Below are 22,012 nucleotides of genomic sequence, written 5' to 3'. Positions count from 1 at the left end.
AGGTGGGAAAATTTCCTGAAATCTGGTTCAGAAGAGTATACTGAATTTGTAAAACTCAGGAAGGTTTATACCATATAGCACAAGTTAACTTTGATTTGGCAAAACTGAAGGATGGACTTTATTTAAAAAAATCTTTAGAAGACAAGTTACAAAGGAAGCAGATCACTACAGTAGAAACCTATTGAATACATCTGTGCACCAAAGTTCTACCAAGATCACTCATTTAACAAGTACTTCACTCACAAGGGGAAATAATATTCTTTTCATTAGGTTCTGACAACATGGCTCCAAAGGTCTCTCTATTCTTGATTCAACAAGGATGTCCTGAGAAAGTGATGCCATTAAGAATCCAGACATTTCAGTGTTTAGCATAGCTGGGTTTTTGAAAACTGGTAGCATTAGTAAGCCTATTGCCACAAGATGCATGTGCACAGTATGTCTTAATCCTACCTTCTAATGACCATGCATTTAACACTATAGAAACTCAGTGATGAGGGGTAGGGGAAAGGGTTTGGTTTGAGGTGAAGCAGAAATTAGCAGTGGGACCCTGAGCAGTATGCAAGTTAAAACTATGACCCAGTACCACTGAACAGTAGTTTGCCTTTAGTAGAAAATTATAACTGCAGCCACACTTTGACTTTTTGGTCTCCCCCTTTGCTATTGGAGATGTTAATTATGCAGTTTTAGAGCATGAGTTCTAGTGATCCATAACCAATAAGAGTACATGGCATTAAAACTTTCAAGGGCAAGTTTAATAGGTCTTTGGAAACATACATGAAACAGGCATGTGACAGCCAGTAGGCTCAGAATGCCTGCTTGCTTTGCTTGCAGGAGAAAAGTTTGACTACAGAATCTTGCCAGCCAGGGTCAGGTGTATGAGAGCTGTCTTCCACTTGAATGGCAAAACTAGGGATCTAGAAGTTGTACAGAAACAAATTTAAGTTCTTAGGTATTTTTGGCAGCCCCCCCATATAAAAGTCTAGCCAATACATATTTAGAGTATTACTTTGAAGAACATACCTGCATAAGCCAGTGCTTGTGAAGTCAAGAGACTTACATAGAGAAGCTATTTCCATACCAGTTAGTACAATTTCTCAAGTTTCATGCCAAATCACCTGTCCCCCATGGCCTTTTGGAGGTGAGACACGTAGTTTAATTTGCAAACAATTTCCATAACAAATCTCATTTACCAAATTATGACTACTTTGTAAATGTTTATATAGAAAACCCAAGATAAAATGATTTGTGGTTGTGGAAGGCCTTAGTTACATTATTACAGTAGAAAATACAGGAGGTAGAAACATAACTGAAAGGACTAATGCAATGTTAGAGTCAAATCTATAGCTCCTGTAAGCTACTTAAAACATGGTTTTAAAAACTAAAACCAGTATCTTCAATAACTATAGAAAAACAGTTAAAATAAATTTGCCATGAGAGCCCTTGTATCATGCTTGATACAGGGAGGTAGGATGTAAGAACCAAAAAAGACACACAAGACATGACATTTATCTACAGCTCCTGTTTGCTTTACTGAGGACACAGTTTCACAAGTCAGTCACCCTCTTCAGTTTCTGACTCAGACTCTGAAAAGAAAGAATTTAATTATTAGGAGATGGGACTATGCAACATAAATGTGAACACTTTAACTCCTTTCAAAACAAACCTAATGGATACTGCCAGCTCAGCCTAAAAAACACTATTTTGCATTTCAAAAGGGTATGTGATACTACAGTAAGTGTCAACAATGCTTCTGGGAATCATACATAAATGACTGTCTAAAGATTACACAAATCAGCAAGATTCTGGTAAATTTAAGTGCAGTACAAGGAGGTTTTGAACATAGCATTAACGTGACCTGACATTCATCTAGAGGAGCCCACAATTAACTCACTAGATAAGTCTTCAGCCTAGTCAGTAAACAGTGGCTGCCTTAGTAGGCTAATGAGACTAGGCCATTTAATTTATGGCATCTGAACTTTTAAATGGCAGTTTCAAAACAGCCACCATGTTGTGGAAGTTTTACACAGGTTCAGGGTCAGATTCTGTTGCTTACATCCAATCCAAGTTGGAACGCAAACAGGAAGAACAAAGCTTAGTAAGAGACTCCCTCTTTGTCTACGCTGCTTGGTTAAGAGCCTATCATTAAGGAACTTCTATCCCACAGGTTGTGTCTACACTAGCACTTTTGTCAGGTGTGTGGGGAGAAAAAACCCTCTGACCAAGTTTCACCAACAAAAGCACTTGTGTGAACAGCATTATGTCAGCAGGAGATGCTCTCCTCACAATAGAGCCATAATTATGCTGGCAGGAGGCAGAGTGACTACACAGGGAGACTTTACCTTGGTGCAGACAAGAGTACAAGAGGAGATTGGGGCTAGCTATACCAGGGATTTTAGTGTTCCTTTAAAAAAAAGCCACTACAAAACCCATTCTGGTGGTTTAACTTCAAGCTAAAATTTCACAGTAATCATTTAGTTACCTTCTTCAGCATTCTTGAGCCATTCCACAAACTTTTTCATTTGTTCCAGAAAAACACTCTTTCCTTTTGCAAGATGTGCATCTTTATACCATTTCAAGATGGGTTCCTCACTCAGAACTTCAGCTGTTTTAAGACATGCCAAGGCAGGGTTACTGTGGAAGTAGTCTGTGCCAACATACTGCTTTGAGGGCTTGCTTACTAGGTTCTCCCAGCCACGGCACATGTGGTCACCCTTCACCGCCACCCCCATATACTCATTCCCTTAAGGCTTCCCATTCCACACACTACTAGGAACAAGATTGTTTAAACTGAGTACCCATTTGTAGAGTTTGACATGCAGGTCTATGGCATACACCAAAGTCACCATTTGTTAACAATAAAGGTGACAGGACAATTTGTTTCTGAAAGAGATGCAGTAGGAGAGGAGTGAAGTCTGTATTTGACAGTCATGTGACTAGTCAGTTTCTCTTGTATGTCATGCTAACAACTTGATGCTATATTAGAGACAAGTTTCAAGATTTGTATTTAGTGAAAATTGCATTTAAGTTCTACTCTCAGAGGAGACTGCTTTAAAGTCAGGAAATAGTTAAGTTCCCACAAAAGGAACTGACACCATATCCTACCTCTGTTTAATATCTACTCCCAGAAAGTAGACAGTTTGTACTCCATATGTGCTCCTTAAGAAAGACCTGTAACAGCCCTGTCCCTGGAGTGCCATCATGCAGCCATATGGCAGAGATGAAGCAGAAAACCATTTTGTCTCCATGCAGAGTGAGCAAACTTATGGAAAGAGACAGGTGGTGAAGCTTGTAAGCAGTACAGAAACCAGAAGAGGTTCTGTCTGGCTAATCTGTACAGCTCTTGCCAGAAAACTGGCTCACATTTCTTTTCCCCATATGCCAATATATGTTTTTGCTATTAATAGATGGAAAGCCTTAAAATGCAAGTTCTCAGTATAGAAGCTAGACTGATCTGATAGGGCAAGAATGCACCATGGCTACTAGACTCCAGCCAAAGATTAGCAGCTGACATTAAAACTCCATGCTAACTCATTAGAGATAGAGGCCCTTGCTCATCACTGCGGTTTAGCAATTTACCTCAAAATGACAAAGGATGGTGGTTTGTACAGATGGGCATGCAAGCACCAGAATTTCAGCTACCAATTAACTGACTGCAGAGAATCTTGACAATTTCATTTGCCACAGGTCAGAAATTAGCTTTTCAGAGCTCTGACTTAAGAGCTGAAGTCTTTGCAAACAGTTACATTCTGCAGCCTTAAAGCTTTAGTTACCTTTATAAAAGAGCACCACTATTTTCTGGAAGGCTTTCATGAAGTGAATGTTGTCATAACAGTACTCCTGAATCTTCAGTAACAGCGTCAGTTCAGACTGACCTTGGGTAGTAAAGGCAGCAAGCAGAGGGCTGTATTGCTGTAAAGAATACAAGAGATTAGATATATATTTCCAGCCCTGTGTAAATCGCTATTTCAGAGGGCACAGACATTGTGAAAATACCTCCAAACTGATTTAAACTAGATTCCCCCTACCCCCTTAGAGAAAGGGTCTTTAATACAAAAATATTAATGAAAATTAAAAAAGGTTACCTTAGTCAATGTCAAGGAGAATGAGTTTTACAAGTAACATTACTTAAAATTAAGGATTCATTCCATCCTTGATACTGTCTAGGTTTAACTGTAAAATTAACTCCCTGCAAACACAGAAACTTGCTATTTTTGCCATTTACACAGTTTTGAATTTTCTGAAAGAAGTTGCAATTTACACAAGAAACTTGTTGGTTATATGCATAAAAATTTATCTGATTAAGTAAGGTGCAATACATCTACTGGCTTGGCAGAATTCAATTTTTTTAAATATAATTTCAACAGGTATACTGATTTTTAAGCTGTTTGTCAATATAAGATCAATAGTGGTAAGTATGGGGGGTCAGAATTACTTAAAGCTTTAATTTTTGAATTTGTCATAAACCATTAAGGCACAAGTTATCAACATCACATCAAAACATACAAAGTAAATCTTAAATCAGACTAAGACCTCAAACTTTCTTTGTAAGTGTAGATTACTACTGATGGAAACGTTTCAGTTTGAGGTGAAATGGACTTTTATCAAGATTTACTGGATGACAGTAACCCTTTGAGTCCAACAATGAAGTGCTGCATATTTAAGAATGTGTCTGAAATCCACACTAGTGTTTTAATACAAACTAGTTACCTGTGGGAACAATCTTTTCCTCCATTGAATAGCATCTCATTTGTATTACTAGAGCATCTGGAGTCATCAAGCAAGATTGAGTCCCCATTTTGCTAGGTGATGTACAGAGTTAGGCTTTGTCTACTACAGAAAGTAGAATTACTTTATCTCCCCCCTTCGTGTGGATGCAGTTCTACTTGGAAATGGGTGCATTATACTCACACTTGTGACCAACTCCAGGAATTTTATGGTATAATTAGGTCGGGGGAAAAAATGGGATAAGACCATAATTGTCTTTATAGTAAGTTTAGTTATTCAGAGCTACAGCAAATACCTTCAGGTGCTTGATGGCTTGTTCTGCTACCAACTCCTCTTTTTTGTTCCATTCCACAGTGCTCATTACACTAGACCAGACTATGCCTATCACAGTCTGTTCTGAGATGTTATTTTTCTTCATCTCCTCCTTGACATACAAGATTATCTGCAAAGTCAGTGAGTTAATGTTAGTGTGAAAGCTACTGCTTAAACAGCTTCCTCTGTGGCTTATAATCAGAATATTTAGATTTCACTTCCACAGTCCCTTTCAAAGGTCTGAATTGCCTTAGAGACTAGCAGTTCAGTCATAGGTCAAGAAGCAGGGATAAGTTTTACATTTTACAATGCAAATACCAGGTACTGCACCATTAGTTTAGAAGATTAAATGCAAGTCACCAGTAAATGTTTGAGACCAAGAAGATCAGTTTTTTGAGCTGGTGGGAAGAGTGAGGACACTAACACCAAGACTTTCTACTTCAATTTAGCAGCTTAATGTTTAAGTAGTGACACCTAGAGTCATCTTCATCTAATGAATACTCCTCCTGCCACCACTCCAAATTCAGAGTGCCCATGAGTTCTGTCTTCTAAAGAGGACAGACAGGTGGTTAAGACATACAGATGCATTACAGGTTTAGTCTTCCAACAGCAGCCAAGTTTCTCACTCAGGTACTAGATACAGCCCAGTAAACAGTTCTGTGAATTGACTCCTTTCCCTTCACTCTATTAATAAGAATCTCAGTTCTAAGATTCCAGGAAGCGAAGATCCAAGTAATGGTGAGTTATTCTTTGTGGAATAAACTACTCAAAAGTTTCTTGACATTTTTTGTGAAGTTCACTTTTTTGTATCTGGTTTAAATATATGTATACTTACATCCTTAAATGGATCTCCACGTGACATCTGCTCTTGAAGTTCTTTCTGCAGCTCTTTACGAGCTCCTATGGTTTGTTGGTTCCGAACATATTCTGAAAGTTCTTTTAATCCTGCATCAGTGAAATACTTTGTAAAGTGTTCAAGGCTTTGTTTGTTGGCTGGAAAGAGTTCCTAAAAATATATGTATATATAAAATAAACTCCAACGTTTACATTGACTCCCATGCATAGGAAGTTATTAGTTCCTGCATTTCATATTGGGACACATTTAAGTCCTAGGGTTGCCAAGTTTGCTTTAGAGAGACAAAGTGGGTGAGGTAATATCTTTTAATTAGACTAACTTCTGCTGGTGAGAGACAAGCTTTCAACCTTACACAGAGCTCTTCAGGTGACCTGAAGAGCTCTGTGTAAGCTTCTCTCCCACCTACAAAAGGTCTGTCCAGTAAAAGATTACCTCATCCACCTAGTCTCTAATATCCTGGGACCAACACAACTACAACACTGCATACCAGTTTTAGTAATTCAGATAGGCCAAGTGGACAGGTATCTGCAAGAGTAAGGACAGGTAACAGCGTTCAGGTCATCCATTTGACTACTCACCATCAGTCTGTTGTCCATGTTGACTTTACGAAGGCTAGCAGCCACTGCGTTAATATCTTTCTCATTGATCCATGATTTGAACAGCTTTACTGCAAAAGCTGCAGAAACACCTGCACAACAGGAGTTAGAAAGTTACTGTTAATAGTTCAGTATGAAAGGAAGAGGAACTTGCTTGCAATGTTAATGGTTCTCCCCATCCTGTGGGGTCTTCAATTCCATAATATAATCAGCTACCTGAACTGTGACAAACCTTCACACAGGTGTGTGTATGCCGGTGGAAGAGAGGTAGAAGACTGCCAATTAAATTTCGCTTCAAAACTAGTTAGGCCAACAGATTGTGTCACTGGAGAAGACTCACTGTAATGCAGCAGAGAGTGTGGCTGCCACAGTTCACATCTATGTCAAATTTTAGCTTTGGTTTAATCGGTCACACTAAGGCCTCTTGGTCCCTGCTCCCAATACCCTTCACCACCCAAAGGAATTGTTTAATACTAGTAGTTACCTTCTTTAACCAAATTCTCATTGTAGAGGCTGTTGAGAATTGATGCATTAAGTGTCCCATTGGCCAAGAGGATACCTGTCAACATGGCCAGTTTGTTCCGCTCAGACTCTGAAAAACCTTTTAGGAACAGCAGCAGCTGCAATAGAAAGACTAATGGTAATCCTTCCAAAATGAAGCCACAAAGTTTTTAAATATCCCTGGTGTAGTCAGTGCCTCCCTGAACCAAAGGTTAAGATACAGAGGCTTGCTCCTGGCGATCATGGTAGCTTGTGATGGGCAGAAATACAAGATCACACCAGGAGTAGAATGTTACCCTGACAGAAGTTTAATCCCACACTAAATTAGTTGTCATTTATATAATCAAATGCCACACTAAGATAAGGAAATTTATTCTAGTAAGTGAAGATTTAGTCACAGCACTCTTCCTTTTAGAGTGTGGGGTCATCTTGAAGCTTAGCCACAGGGTTTTTTGCTGTTATCTGAAGCCTGTTAAATACCTTTTTGACTTCATCTTCAAAGCCTTTTTCCAGGTATTTGTAACGCCTGATTAGCTTGTTAAAAACCTAGAAGACAGAATTAGTACATTAGTTTTTGCCTTGTTTAGAGTCCAAATGGAATGAGTTTCAAACCGCTTTGTTGAACATTTGTTTGGATTAACAAGTCTGTGGCGTTTTTGTACCAGTGATAGTTTGCCACCCTACAGAGTTAACAGTTTTTTTTATGCTGCATGTCTAAGGCCATTTTCTGAGAGGCTTCCAAAAATCAAATAAAAAACCTAAACTTTTATCTAAACACCAAGACCAGTTTTTGGAGACAGTTATTCCACAGCAATGCTAAACATGACAGCTAGTTATCAACCATTGTACATAAAGGTGAGATTCAGTCAAGTTCAAGTGTACACTCAGGACTCACCTGAGCAAATGCTTGCATGGTTTCTAGATCTTCTTGTGCTGCAAATACACAGACATCTGTACGCATCAGGTCATCTGCCAGAGTACCACCTGGGGCTAGAAGAAGTTTTAGTGTTAATACTTTAAAAATGAAATACCATTTTAATTTAATACATTTTTTTTGATCACCAAGAATTACACTTTTGCTTATATATGCAAAGAATCAGTAAAATGTGACCCTTTGAACTGCTGTAAGTTTAGTCTTGTACAATGCTGAATCTTACAGCTCTCCCTTACTGAAGATCAGTGGCGACTACACCACTGAACTAAATATAAGCCTGCAGACAATTTTACTTGGTCATCTGCTATTGTTGCATTGAAACGTAAGTCAAGATGTACCAAATAGACCGATAACTCTCATTTGATATTCTGCACAACAGAAGAGCTTAAGACACTATACGTATTTGGTATTATGAGAGCCATAATACATTGACATTGATTAGTTTGTCCAAAAAACCCATGACCCAACAGATCATGAAAGTTTTCCTTCCAACTGCAGCTACAAGAGTAAATTTGTTTAATCCTAAATATAGCATCTAAAGTCACTTAGACATGATTAACAGTTATTTTTAATTTTTTTTTTTTTTTTTTTAAATTGAGTGACCCAGCCCTGGAAGCACAGCATAACTGTTGTAGAGTTGCATGTACACACAAAGTTTTGAATGGCTCAGAAATTAAATCACCACAGTTTAGTGTTGGAAGGTTCTTTTAAAGCCTAACCTCAATAAAGTCAAAGGAGAAAGTTTCTAACAGTGTGCTAAGCAAAAAAACAGACAACCATGGCTCCATCCCACAGCAAAATATCCACTTCTATGCATGAGTCATTTGTAACATTTAAGATTGGATTTTCAAAAGCATTAGTACAACTGCTTCTAGATAGTCAATGGGAGTCTTCCTGCTGATTCCAGGGCAGGGAGTTAGGCCAACTGAGAGCAATTTTGAGACATCCCACCCTAGATCTTCACACCAGATTTGTTAGAGGCCAATCAAAAGTACTCAAGGACAGGTCAAGTGGGGTAAAAGTCCGTTTTGATTTAGAACGGAGTCTTTGTAAGATGCAACATCAAGACTGGTCTGTTAATTCATTTGTTATACAGCAGGACTTCTGGTTAAACGCAACACAAAGTCCTGTTGCTTTAAGATGACAGAGGCCTGATCTACAGTAGAAATTTTGGGCATGGCTACACTGGAAACTTCAAAGCGCTGTTGCGGGAGTGCTCCCGCAGCAGTGCTTTGAAGTGTGAGTATGGTAATCCCATAATGCTCTCCCAGCACTCCTGGTAATCCACCTCCACAGGGGGATTAGCTCCAAGCGCTGGGAGTGCAGCTCCCAGTGCTCAGAGCCTGTTTACACAAGCACTTTAAAGTGCTCTGACTTGCTGCACTCAGGGTGATTTTTCCACACCCCTGAGCCAGCAAGTTAGAGTGCTATAAAATGTAAGTGTAGCCAAGCCCTCAGGTCATCACAGCAGTGTGTTAGGGATGTCATGTGTGACATTTCTAGAATGAAAAAGCAAAGAAGCCATCACTGGAGTTCAGATATGGAAGGTGCTAATCAGGTATTAGATTATTGAATTCAATAGTCAAGTCAGTGGTTATAATACACAACATCCAAGAACTTAAAATGGTACCACTCCATGTGGGAAGAGAGCTCTTATCCTCTGGCAGAGCCAGCAGTGGAAATACAAGTTAAAGTTTTTCTAACGTTCGCGGATGCTACAAAGGAAACAGTAATTGATTTCTTTTAATAAAGAATTACAAGACGCTTTACAATATCTGTTTCATCATCCATATCTGAAGACTCTATGGATTGAGGTTTCCCAAAAGGTGGTAATCTGATAAGAGCAAGACTTCAGAAACACATCCTATTTGAATGGATAGGATACTCTTATCTTCCCTCCCAAGACCTCTACACCTCACTGTTAAAACAGCCATCCTCCCTACCAGGTTGAAGGCCTGAGTGGAAGTTATTCTGACACCTCCCTGCCCACTCAAACAAATCCTGATACTTCTTCCCACTCAGAGTTTTCAAAACTCATACATCTTTTCATATCCATCACTAAATTTCTCATTCAGGGCCTTCTCCTGTCTCAAATACGGCAACATCCTCCTCTCTGGAATCCATAGAGCACACACTACCCTCTTCCAACCTATACAAAATACAGGAGCAAGAGTCCTCTTCCTTGCCCTTCATTTTGATTATTTTACTCCACTTGGTTCCCCATCTATTACCACATCAAACTCAGGCATCATGAATTGTAATTAAAGTCCTATATAATTTTTTCCCTCCTAATTTATCCAAACTCATATCTCCTTCTGCCCTCTTCCCAGTTTTAAGAGTGGGAACCTTGACAAATGCCCATTTGTCAGCTTACCACAACAAGCTTTTCCTTCCATATTGCTCTCTGTGCATGGTCTGGGGGCTTTGTAAGTTAGCCCAAAGTCTCTTGAAGATTCACTTCCACAAACATCAAATCCACCTGACAAGCAGTAAACATCTGTAGGTGTCTATCCATAGGTTATGGGCTCCTTGAGGCAAGGACAGTTCATTCTTATCTGGAGAGTGCTTAGCACATGGTGGATACTACTATAAGAAGTGCTTTCTACAGTGAAGTAGTTTGTTGGATAAGTCAGGACCCTTTGGTTCTATTGACTCAGTCACTAATGTACTATGGGACCTTACGAAAGCCACTCAGCCTATTTGCTTTAATTCCCTGATATGGAACTTTACAAGCCTCTCACTAGTGTTCTGTGGTTTAGTATTAGTACAGTGCTTTAGGCTCTTCACAAGTGTGCTAAAGAAATGCAAGTAAATTTTCAATACCATTGTTAGTGGCCATTTAAAGTTAATCGACCCTTTGAAAGCTTTATCACAGTAAGCACATGCTGCATGATCCAAGTTCTACTTTTTGTAAAAAGTTACTCACTGTTGAAGATGCACCTTTTTAAGGTTATAACACAGAAGACAAGCTTGCCAAATTATGCACAAAATTTAGAATGGAAGAACATTTAAGCTTTGAAGAGTTCAAGGTCAATCATTTAAGGCGGTGTCCCCTCACAGTAGGTAACATCCCTAACCCAATGGAATTAAAGATTGTACAAAACAGCAGATAAACATTCTTCTCAAATCCTGCTGTAAATATTTCCCAAACCCACTGCCATACATCGCTTCTACAGTAGCAAGAACAGGGGACCTAGATGCAGCATATCAGAAGTCTTGTTAAGTCACTTGAAGCGAGAAGCGCAGTTTACTGTTGAGGGAATAATAGCTGCTGCAGTATCCATAATTAAATGGAGATGATTTAGCAGATGAAACTTGATATTGCATTACGAAGAAGTGTTGCTGCTGGTCTGCCAGTACTGGATGCTGAGGTCCTGTTTGGAAGCCTATCAGAACAGTGACAGCTTAAAGCTGAAGCAAGAGCCCCAAGCTTTGGTGCTGTGGCAAGTAGTAGGCAATAAAGGCCGAGAGGAAGCAACAATGGAAAAAAATAATTGAAAATAGAAAGCCATCAGTTATGAGAGCTGTGGCATTACACTCCATATGTTTTATGGAAATATGTTTATAAGTGAATATAACGTAACTGGAATATGCTTTATGCAAAACGTCTTTTGTAAGGGATCATTACAAAGCTTATAATCTACTGAATATGTTCATCCTACTTGTATGAATGTATCATTCTTGTATCTGAAGCTAGAAATATGACGTATTAGTCTGAAGTCCTATTGTAACTATGCAAAGTGTGGGCCATTAATGGTAGTTTAGAATCTTGATGGCTCCCATTAACCAGGGCAATTGGTTGTAAATGGCTGTTTACTTGTAAGCCTTCCTGTGTTCATGTAAGTCAGGCCAGAAAGAAAGAGGCTTGGGGGTCTCACAGGACATGTGACCATGTCACCTGGTACTGGAATCCATCTTAAACCCATTTAGAAGGAGGGGTGGGGACCCAGAAAGACAAAGGATTCACGCCTTGTGCCAAAGCCATAAAAAGCGGGTGGAACAGAACAAAGGGGGCTGCAGTCATGAGAAATCCCCTAATTACCACCTGAGCTGGAACTAACAAGAACTGTACTGGGGAAAGAATTGGGTCCAGATTAAGGAGTCTAGTTTGTGAAAGACACTTATTGGAACGTATTTGAGGGTGAGATTTACCAATTCAATTTCTTAAATGTATTTGGCCTAGACTTGCGTGTTTTGTTTTATTTTGCTTGGTAACTTACTTCGTTCTGTCTGCTATAACTTGAAACCACTTAAATCCTACTTTTTATACTTCATAAAAATCACTTTTGTTTTATTAGTAAACCCAGAGTAAGTGAAGTTAACCTCTGGGGGAGCAAACAGCTGTGCATATCTTGCTATCAGTGTTAGAGGGTGGACAATTTGAGTTTACCATGTACAAGCTCTATACAGAGTAAAATGGATTTGGGGTTTAGATCCCATTGAGAACTGGGAGTCTGTGTGCTGAAGATAGGGGACTTGCTGAGCAGTTTTTAGTTAAAGTCTGCTGCTTTGGGGGCATGGACCAGACCTGGGTCTGTGTTGCAGCAGGCTAGTGTGTCTGGCTGAACAAGGCAGGGTTCTGGAGTCCCAAGCTGGCAGTGGAAAATGGGCTCAGAGGTAACTTCAGCACATCAGGTGACAGTCCCAAGGGGATCTCTGTGCCCAAACCCATCACAAGAGCTCTTCCATCCCTGAGCAGGTAACCATCATAAGACGAGATACTATAATACAATTAGCGATTCTCATTGTGTTCAAGGATATAAGATTTAAAAAGTGAGCCATTTGTGCTGCAGTGCAAGCAGCCACCCCAATCCAATGTAGCAGAAATTAATGCTCTGTTACAGCATAATCTATGTACCACAAAGGTTTGAGGCAATCCAAATAAATAGCATCCATTTTTAAACTTGGGTGACAAAGTAGATCAATAACCTACATTTAAGCATATGTGCAAGTGTCATTTGAGTCCAAATGAGAGAATGATGTGTTCTATCAAAGCAGCCATATTTAAAAGTTTAGCTAGATACTTACCCAGCATGCCACCAGCCACCAGAATGTCAAAGAGTGTCTCTGCATAGCGGCGATAGTCAAGTTTTGCTCCAGAAGCATCAAGAAATTTTGCTACTGCTTCCAAGTCACTGCCAGTTTCAGTTAGACCTTGAATAATACAGTCCTGAAACTGAGTAGGGTCAAACCTCTCTTTTTCATCTGCAATAAAAGAGAAAGCATTGGTATTTGCTAAACCTACTAGTTACAGGAGCTCAATCTCACTTTAATTTACAGAAAGTGACAGTATTATCTTTATCAGCATCTTCCAACTTCAGGAATTCATTCAGTAAGGAAACTGTTAACAGTTTCAAAAGTGTTTGAGTTTCCCAGGGAAGCCAGAAATAGGCAGTGCTGACTGTTACTTTGCCATTAGTTTAATACAAATACATATGAGTTTAGCATTAGCCATTTGACCTGAACGTGTCAGTTATCAACTGCAATAGCTGCAGCAATAGCCACCATTGATCTTTTTGATCACTTCAGTGAGAATATGCAACTATGTTTAGCCTTGAACAAATTAACTGTTCACTTAGAAGTTACAAGATTTTGACTCCAAATGTCTTCTCCGCTTAAGCCAAGAAGCACCAATACTTAAAACTACACATATTGCATTCTAATCCGTGCCTGTTTTCCCAGTCATTTCTTCCTGCTAAGTTTTGCAACAATATCAAGTTTTGCCCATTTTACTGTCTCTGCATCAAGAGAGTGAGAGCCAGATTATGCTAGGGCTGAAGATCAAAAAAATATCAAGAGTGATGGAGCAGTCACACTAAATTTTGTAAAAAGTCTCAGATTACCAAGACTATGGCTACACTTGAGACCTTGCAGTGGCACAGCTGTACTGATGCAGCTGTGCCGCTGTAAGAACCGGAGAGCTTTCTCCCAGCGACATAATTAAACTACCCCAATGAGCAGCAATAGCTACATCGGCAGGACAAGCTTTCCTGCCAACACAGTGCTGTGCACACCACCACTTATGCTGGCGAAATTTATGTCGCTCATGGGGAGGGGTGTTTTCACACCGCCAAATGAAGTATGTTTTGCAGACATAAGTGGTAACAGACACGGCCTTACCATGACAGCTCATATTTTTGTTATTAATTATTATATAAAAATGCCACTGCAATCTCCTCGCCCCAAGGCATTCAGAGGCCCAAGCCCCTCCTTGGCTAGCTTGAACTAAGACCCAGCAGCCACCACCTCCCAGGCCATGCCAGAGACAGCAGAGTAGGTGGCCCTGTGGCCAGGTACCTCCAATATGGGCAGCAGGTCATGGGGGAGCCCCTGCCTGAGTTCCTGCTGCGAAGGGAGGTCTCAGCACTTCTCCAAGCAACCTGACCTAGGCAAAGCTAGGCTGCAGTCCCCCTCCCTGCTGCTGATGCTAGGACTTCAAATCCAGACATCATCCAACACGAGTCTGGGCATTTCTCATTTAAATTAGAAGTGCAAGTCACTAATGAGGCTAACCAATATTTACCATTACTTAAACCAACATTAATGCTTTCTGAACTAGTCACTAACTAGTTAGGCCTACCACTCTCTTGTAATAGAAGCATCAAAAAGCGTTTGCGTTTCAGCATTTTGCCTGTTATCAAGTTTCAGCTAAACCAGTTGAAAACTATTTGCACGGTGCTCAGATGAAAGGACTGAAGTCTAGTTCTTAACCAGAACGGATTCTGAATGCAACTGTCCTGCTCTGAGGTTTGCTTCAAAGCCATGGAAGAGTGTGAAAACAATGAATTGTGTCAGAACTTTGTGAGCAGACAGATTTAGGACAAAAACCTGAGTCTTAAATAGGAAATGCTAAAAAAAATGATTCAGAATCACATTCCATTAGCCATGTTTCAGCCTCTCTCTCTTCTGGACAGAACCTGTAAATTTTGTATTTGGGATCAGTCATGCTTGCTATGCCCTGTCTTCACTTCCAAAATAGAGTGCTCTTAACATAACACCTCACTTTTTTTGGTAGTGAAGAAAAAGCCTAAGCAACAGAAAGGGAAGGTTCTACAGCTTCTCTCAATCATTCTTTCAGGGCTGTCCTTGAAGGAGCTGTCATTTGTCAACTAGGTAGGAGATTCCTACTGAGACAGTGATGGAAACCTTAAGTCCATCAAGTCCTCCCAAATGCTTCCTTCCATTGTTTTGCCAGCTGTTGAGCCATTTCACACCCGACTGACATAGCTATGCCAACTTAACTATGACAACTGAACAGTGATTCCATCAAGGTAGGAGAAACTTTGGGGAGGTGGTGTTCCCTGCACCCGTGGAAAAACCTGCATCTATGCTATGGGATTGTGCCAACACAGCTACACCAACATAGCTATGCAATTATAGTCTCCATAGTAAAGACATCCTGAGAAATGGGGGCAATCTTTTTTGAACAGCCATCTTTACAAGACTAACAGAGGTAGCAAAGTCACTGAAAGGGAATACAGACTTAGGGAATACAGACTTAGACTGAAGCAATATTCTGAAGACAATTAAATTCGAAATGTTTCATATGCAAAACCAAACTAAACCCTACTCTTCCACTTCAAAATCAGATGTGCCACTGGATGAAACACTGAACCAGAGAAACAGATTTTCTGTACTTTGAGATAAGCATGAATCCTATCTTCAGTGTGTTTTACTTTGATGAACCTCTTATTATTGCAGACTATTTAATTCCTTATTTCCTTCTACTTGAGACAATCAGGTAAATTCATACACCAATCAAAGCTAATCATATGCTTTCATAGTCACTACAGTTAGAATGAGAAATTAGAGAACTGAAAAATGTGAGCTAGCCAGCCTTCTAGAGAAGGTTAGAACCCTCCCCACCTTCAAGAAATGTCTAGATTACAGCAAGCCTAGACCCCTAACTTATAACAGCATCCATTTCCCTCTTAAAGAGAATGGCAGTTTTCTTCCAGCTACTTATTAGCCACACCACTCTCCAATTACCAATGACTCCACCATTCCACTCTAGCCTTTTAACTATATCTCCACTTTTATTGTTTCCTCAACAGCTAGAATATTTGTTCTCATTAACTAATCTAGTTACAGAAAGAGGAAGTAAAGTTGCCTTCACAGACTGAAATTAGACCCTAGAAGAGCCCATCAGCTCCCACTCACACCCCTTGAAGAAGCCTGAGTTTTCCCATAAATCTAATGACAGCCTCATTTAGGCTCTTTATTACTGACAAACTTTCACACTGGTTGAAGGTGTTCTACATTAGTTATTGTTTGGAAAGGAGCATAATCAGAATTTAAGATGTTTTTTATGGTGCAAGGCACATTTAAAATGAATTAGCCTACACTGAAAGTATAATTATGGTAAAAAATGTACTTCATGTTTAAGTTAATAGATCTTTATTTACAGATACCTACCTAAACAAATTCTTGAAAGGCTAGACCAGTGGTCCCCACACTTTTGAGAGTCACGCCCCCTACACTCTCCACCCCCCCCCCCCCCACTGGGAGCAGGGCCACTGCTTTGGGGGGGGGGGGGGGGGGAAGAAGAGATGGGAAGTGGACAGGGGACCAAGGGCACAGGAGGTGGGTCTGGAGCCACAGCCAGTGGCTGAGGCAAGAGCAGAGCTGCAGGCAGGCTGCAGTGGAGGCCAGCAGCTAGGCCTGTGGCCAGGTGCAACTCCACTCCCAGCCTCCCCCCTGGGCTGGGGGCTGGCATGGGGCCAAGAGCAAAGTTGCACCAGGGCTGGGTACAGGTGCCGGGGATACAGGACCAGAGCAGAGCTGGGGGGCACTCCTTCCCCGCCCCATGTGGGGGCTGGCCCCAGATGTTCCTCTATAGCCCGTTAGGGATGCACCCCAGTTTGGGGACCTCTGGGCTAGACACAATGTACTAATAAGCTTGTGTGTATTCATTCTCTTGCACAGCACATGCCGACAGGTCTTCTATACAGAGTCGACCATGAGCAACACACAAAAAATGGTTAATATTTACCTCTTTTTCTAGTTTTAAAACGCTGGCCTGATAGCGTTGGCTTCTGCTGCTTTTGATTATTCATAAAAGACACCCTGTGAAAAAAGAAAAGTTCTTCAACATATCCTTAATAGGCAGATGATTTAACTCTAAGCATGTGTATCAGCTACTGTACACATCTGCTTGTGAAAGGAGACCACACTTTAAAAAGAAATTATTTTTTGAGAAGGGCTGAAGGCTTAGAGTGCATTCCTCCCCTACTTTACCACAACCACGCTCCTGTCAGGGATATGAAATGCAAATCCTGCACTGCCAGTTCTTGGGCCTGCCTGGTGGCTAAGAACATCTATAGTACTGAAGTAACTCGGAGACAGAGCACAGTACATTTTCACTAAAGCCATGCAATATTTACTAGCTGTTATGGCAAAGACAGGTCAGTCTAATTAAAAGACTTAAAAGGATAACCTCAGGGTGAATGTGAACTTTCTTGGCGTCTGAGGTGACCTTGGGCAAATCACTCTCTCTGTACCTCAGTTTCCCTATTGGTAAGATACGGATAATCTCGATCTCCGTTGCAAAGCACAGTGACAGGCAAGGAAAAGCGCTATACAGAGGTGAGGCGTTATTCATGACACCTGGAGCTCAGACCAGGCAGCGCCGCGCGGGCCGGGCCGACACGAGACGATCCCGCACGGCAGGGTCACAGCCCGGCGGACCCAGACCCCTTCACCCATCGGGCCATGAGGCGTGCGGCGCGGGAGCAGCCTCCCGAGGCCCGTCCTCGCTCCCCGCCCCGGCTCTCCCGCGAAGCTGGCGGCCCAGCATCCCGTGGCCGCTCCCGGGGGAGGAGCGGGCCTCCAGGCCGCACCGCCCGAGCGGGGATTGGGGAGCTCCCAGCCCCCACCCGCCTCCCTCTCGGCCGCGGCCGCTCAGCACCCACCGGGCCTCCCTGGGCGGAGGCGGCCGCTGCAGGCGCTCTGGAGCCGGTAGAGCTAGGGGGCGGGAAGGGGGTGGGGGTCTCCTCCAGCCGGGCCGCGCTCACCGCCGCTGCCTCCCCGTCACAGGCCGGGGCTTTGTTACCCGGCAGGGCCAGGCCGCCGCGGGAGGGGGGTGGGGAGGGGGGAACAGCCCGGCAGGCCCCGGCCTAGCGCCGCCATGGCCCATCCCGTCCCAGTGCCCGGGGAGCCCCGCTGCGGCCCAGCCCCCACTCCTCCCAGCCCAGTGCCCGGGGGAGGCCCGGCCCGCGCCTCACCGACTTTAAGGCAAAGAGAAAACGTCCAGGAACCCCTCGCTGCAAGCTACACAGGCGGAGACGACGGCAGGCGGCGGCTAAATCCTGCTGCGAGCGGAACCAACGCGGAGAAGAGGAGGGAGGAAAGGGCGGGGCCCGCCTCGCCTTGAAAGACTCGCTGGGAGAGACCATCCCACCCCGGAGGGGAGAACGAACCTACCTCACTCATTTCGTGACACGGCCCACACCCCCAGCACACAGCCCCTCCCCCACGTACACTTACAGTGAGGGGCGCCACGGAGTCCCAGCCACGCACAGCCCTGAGGTGACAGGCACCTTCCCTTCCGTCGCCGAGAATAGGCGGATCTAGCTCCCCTCTCCCAGTCAGTGAGCGCGTCCAGATCCCCTCCCTCCTGCTTTACCGTCAATGGCCGGCGACCGTCTCACCGCCCCTCTCTAGGCAAGTGGATCACTCCATTGCGAGGGGTGGGGGGCATCGCAGCTGCCCGGAAAGGGGCCGTTGACGGTTTGCGTTCCCGGGACGTCACTCATACTCTTTGAGTGGCGGGGGAGGGGGAGGCAGCGCCCCCTGCTGGGCACGCGGCGCGCAGCAGCCCAGGACCTTGAGCCGCGTGCCCTGGAAGCGGTGCCATTTTAGCTGGGCTGAACCCTCCCCGTTCCCCTCCCCCCGCAAACCCGCCTACAGAGCGTCCAGCCTCCGGGATGGACCCTGCGAGCGCCAGCCTGGTGGAGATGGATGATACCGATGACAAAAATCTGAATTCTCCCCCTGAAATTGTGAACCACTGCTAGAGAGAGAACGTGGCTGTCCTAATCCGTTCAGCCTTCATTAGGCTTCTAAAGAGCAAGTTCATTCCCACCCTTATTGCACTGGGCAGTAAACACACTCGTTGTTTGGCCACTGAGGCCTGATGCGTATTCTGCCTCCAGATAAAGATGGCAAAATGAGACTTTTTATTTGTTTTGTTGCGATATAAACTATTCAGTTTGTGGATGCTCTCAATTTTCCCCAGGGTTTAAAAAAATACAGAGGGAGAAGGGATTTTTTTCCCCCAAAAATGTAAAACATATTTTACATATGATGGCATTATGTATTTCTGAGGTACCAACACTATGGTTAGTGCTGTACAAAATACAAAAAGGACTTACAATCTAAACAGGACAGGCGTGGTATAGACAGACTGCCCTATGAAGCCCAGAGGGGTGAATAACAAGGGTGTATTTGATATTTTATCATGGTTACAGTATTAATAATAATAAATAATAGCATTTGTTTGATTGCAGATAAGCTCTCAGGAACACATTTGCCTTCTGCTGTTCCTCCTTATGGTTCCTGTCACAGTTTCAGGGTAACTGCACCTGTATTTGCATTCTGTGGTCCCAACTGTCATCTCTCTTTGGCGGAGAACGACATCTCACTCCCTCCTGACCAGGGATTCTTAAGGCTGCACAGATCCCTGCCTACAATTTGGTATTCTCAGCAAAACAGACTATTGAAAAGGCTAGTGTCTGCACTTTGTTTTCTCTCCAGTGTGTTGCCTGCAGTTTTAAGGTACCACACAGTCCTTTCTAAGCAAGCACATTTATTCTTAATATGAAAGCATTACAGAGATAACATTTAAAAAACAATCAAAGAACCTACCCACATAGCTAGAAAGCTTACCAGAGGTAATCCCCAACTCCAAGCTCAGGCTCGGGTGGGTGTCAGTCCTTCAAAACCCACAACCCAATTCCTTGTGGTTACAAGTTCATAACATAATTCAGAACCAGAACACAGGCTAGGTAGTTCAGCTGTTTATTTATACAGCTACGGCAGAGATGGGCAAACTACAGCCCGCGGGCCACATCCGGCCCGCGGCACTGTCCTGCCTGGCCCCTGAGCTCCCGGCTGGAGAGGCTAACCCCTGGCCCCTCCCCTACTGTTCCCCCTCCCCCGCAATCATGCCGCCACGCGGGCAGTGCTCTGGTGGGCAGTGGGGCTGTGTGCTCCTGCCGGGCAGAGCAGCAGCATGTCTAGCTCTGGCCAGGTGGCACGGCTGTCCGACATGCTGCTCTGAGTGGCATGGTAAGGGGGCCTGGGCCGGGGGGTTGGATAAGGGGCAGGTAGTCCCAGGGGGCAGTCAAGGGGGAGGGAGCAGGGGGTGGAGTTTCAGGAGGGGGCGGTCAGGGGATGGGGAACAGGGGGCGGTTGGATAGGGCAGAGGTTCTCGGGGGAGGGTTCCGGGGGGTGGTTAGGGGCAGGGGTCCTTGGAGGGGGAAGTCAGGGGACAAGGAGCTGGGGGGTTGGATGGGTGGGGGGTTCTGAGGGGGGCAGTCAGAGGGGGGAAGTGGGAGGGGTTGGATAGGGGGCAGGGGCCAGGCTGTTTGGTGAGGCACAGCCTTCCCTACCTGCCTCTCCATACAGTTTTGCACCCCGATGTGGCCCTTGGGCCAAAAGGTTTGCCCACCCCGGTGCTACAGCAATAGACTCAATTAATAATAATGACAACAAACGGGTGTAAGTGGGTCATAAAGGGGATGATGCAAGTGACAAAGAAGCATAGCTTGCGATTTGGGGGTAAATTCTGCTTTCTCTTACTCCAGTGTGTAATTACCTTGAAGGCCATGGGGTTACTCCAGATTTACAATGATGTAACAGAGAACAGAATTTGGTCCCCAAGTTTCTCCAAAATTAAAGATCTCCTTTCTGTCAATACAGTGGAGCTGCAATTAATAATATCTTGGTCCACAAATGTGTGTGTGACAGTGGGTTTTAAATCAAATATTTTATTTCTACATTTGGAATGCTTTAATTCCAACAGTGATGGAAACAGTCACATAATTATTTCATACTTTGGAAAACACAGTATTAGGCAATGTCGATCGCCCAAGGTTTATAGGTTCCAGGCTTATCTTTGGCAATCTAAAAGGGAAAAAAAAAGAAAAAAGAAAAAATCATAGTTTTATTAAGTTTGACGTTATTAAACAAGAGAGAATTCACTGTAATTCAAAATCTGTGGGCCGAAAATGTTTTCTTTTTATCCATGTAAATGTCACTGCTCACGCTAATCCATACTTTCACACCTTGATTATAATGGATTGTAAAATCAGCCATGACCTTAAGTAGCTTGTTGAAGATTTATAACCATAGTTAATGAAAATCAAGCTCCAGTAACACAGCAGCTCAGGCCGCTCAGGGATGAGCCTATAGGCCAAAGGGCCCAAGTTAGATAGAAAAATTGGCAATAGTGTTTCCACTACATCATGTGATGGGGCGGGAGGGGTGTGTAGAGATTGGTTATCTGTGGAACTGTGGCTATATTAAACCACAGAGGTCATGACATCTGCAGGGAAATCGCGCAGATCTAAGGAAATTTTTAGAGTGATGGGGCGGGCATCAGTGCAGAGTCTTAGACCTTCCATGGTTTAGTCTGATGGCTGCCTTGGGAACTGTTCTGTCTTGGTTTCTCTTTTTATGCTTAGCCCCAACCTCCCCTGTGGAAAGTCTGAAGGTGTGGAGTGAGAGTTAATGTTCACCAGCAATAACTTTCTGGGGGAAAACCCTGCAGGGCCACAAAAATCAGCTCTCCCGCATCAACACCATTTCCCGCCCCATTCCCCCAACTCTCCCATGCTTCCCCTTCAAGCCACATAAGATGAACCAAGCAGAATTTTCATGCAGGGGTTTAGATGGGTATGGGAGGAAATAAATTATATTGTGTTGCCTTAAGCCCCTTGCCTCTGACTTAAAAAGGAGTGGGATTCCCACTGCTTTATCCCCATCAGAAGGAAATCTCGGAGGACACAGACTTGGTGTCACTGGCCAAAACAAGGTGAATTGCCTGTGGTAAAGGGATTGCTCTTGAACGCTAGACACGACTGAAAT

The 22,012-nt window shown here is 43.2% G+C and overlaps 2 protein-coding genes across 5 annotated transcripts in view; both read right to left on the bottom strand.

Annotated features, from left to right (window-relative positions):
• Nucleotides 1–94: 94 nt before the first annotated feature.
• BZW1 (basic leucine zipper and W2 domains 1) lies at nucleotides 95–18,462 on the bottom strand. 4 transcript variants are annotated; one of them, XM_037913186.2, is made up of 12 exons: nucleotides 18,410–18,462; nucleotides 16,917–16,990; nucleotides 12,953–13,129; nucleotides 7,886–7,980; nucleotides 7,471–7,536; nucleotides 6,974–7,109; nucleotides 6,472–6,581; nucleotides 5,873–6,043; nucleotides 5,021–5,167; nucleotides 3,771–3,909; nucleotides 2,480–2,602; nucleotides 95–1,583 (listed from the first exon to the last, which is right to left on the bottom strand). In XM_037913186.2, exons 2-12 carry the CDS (start codon nucleotides 16,978–16,980, stop codon nucleotides 1,552–1,554), a joined length of 1,260 nt encoding a protein of 419 aa, XP_037769114.1. In that variant the 5' UTR covers nucleotides 16,981–16,990; nucleotides 18,410–18,462; the 3' UTR covers nucleotides 95–1,551. The 4 variants fall into 4 exon arrangements, with proteins under 4 accessions (XP_037769114.1, XP_037769113.1, XP_037769112.1 ...); XM_037913185.2 differs by lacking the exon at nucleotides 18,410–18,462 and adding an exon at nucleotides 18,148–18,286; XM_037913184.2 differs by lacking the exon at nucleotides 18,410–18,462 and adding an exon at nucleotides 18,152–18,284.
• A 2,435-nt stretch (nucleotides 18,463–20,897) lies between these two features.
• The window catches only part of LOC102932261 (aldehyde oxidase 2-like), a 98,639-nt gene continuing 97,524 nt past the window's right edge, over nucleotides 20,898–22,012 (bottom strand). The window contains 1 exon segment of the mRNA XM_037912807.2: nucleotides 20,898–21,049. Coding sequence (XP_037768735.1) covers nucleotides 20,996–21,049 — 54 coding nt within the window. The 3' untranslated portion in view covers nucleotides 20,898–20,995.

The sequence above is a fragment of the Chelonia mydas genome, chromosome 11 (genome assembly GCF_015237465.2).
Source record: "Chelonia mydas isolate rCheMyd1 chromosome 11, rCheMyd1.pri.v2, whole genome shotgun sequence".
Lineage (NCBI taxonomy): Eukaryota > Metazoa > Chordata > Testudines > Cheloniidae > Chelonia > Chelonia mydas.
This window is presented reverse-complemented; position numbering and strand designations above follow the sequence as displayed.

Coding starts and splice junctions, on each gene's coding strand:
- BZW1 (XM_037913186.2), bottom strand. CDS start 16,980: ATGAATAATCAAAAGCAGCAGAAGCCAACGCTATCAGGCCAGCGTTTT. Junction 7,110..7,470: donor TTGAAGATGAAGTCAAAAAG/GTATTTAACAGG, acceptor TTTCTATTGCAG/CTGCTGCTGTTCCTAAAAGG. Junction 6,582..6,973: donor TGAGAATTTGGTTAAAGAAG/GTAACTACTAGT, acceptor CCTGTTGTGCAG/GTGTTTCTGCAGCTTTTGCA.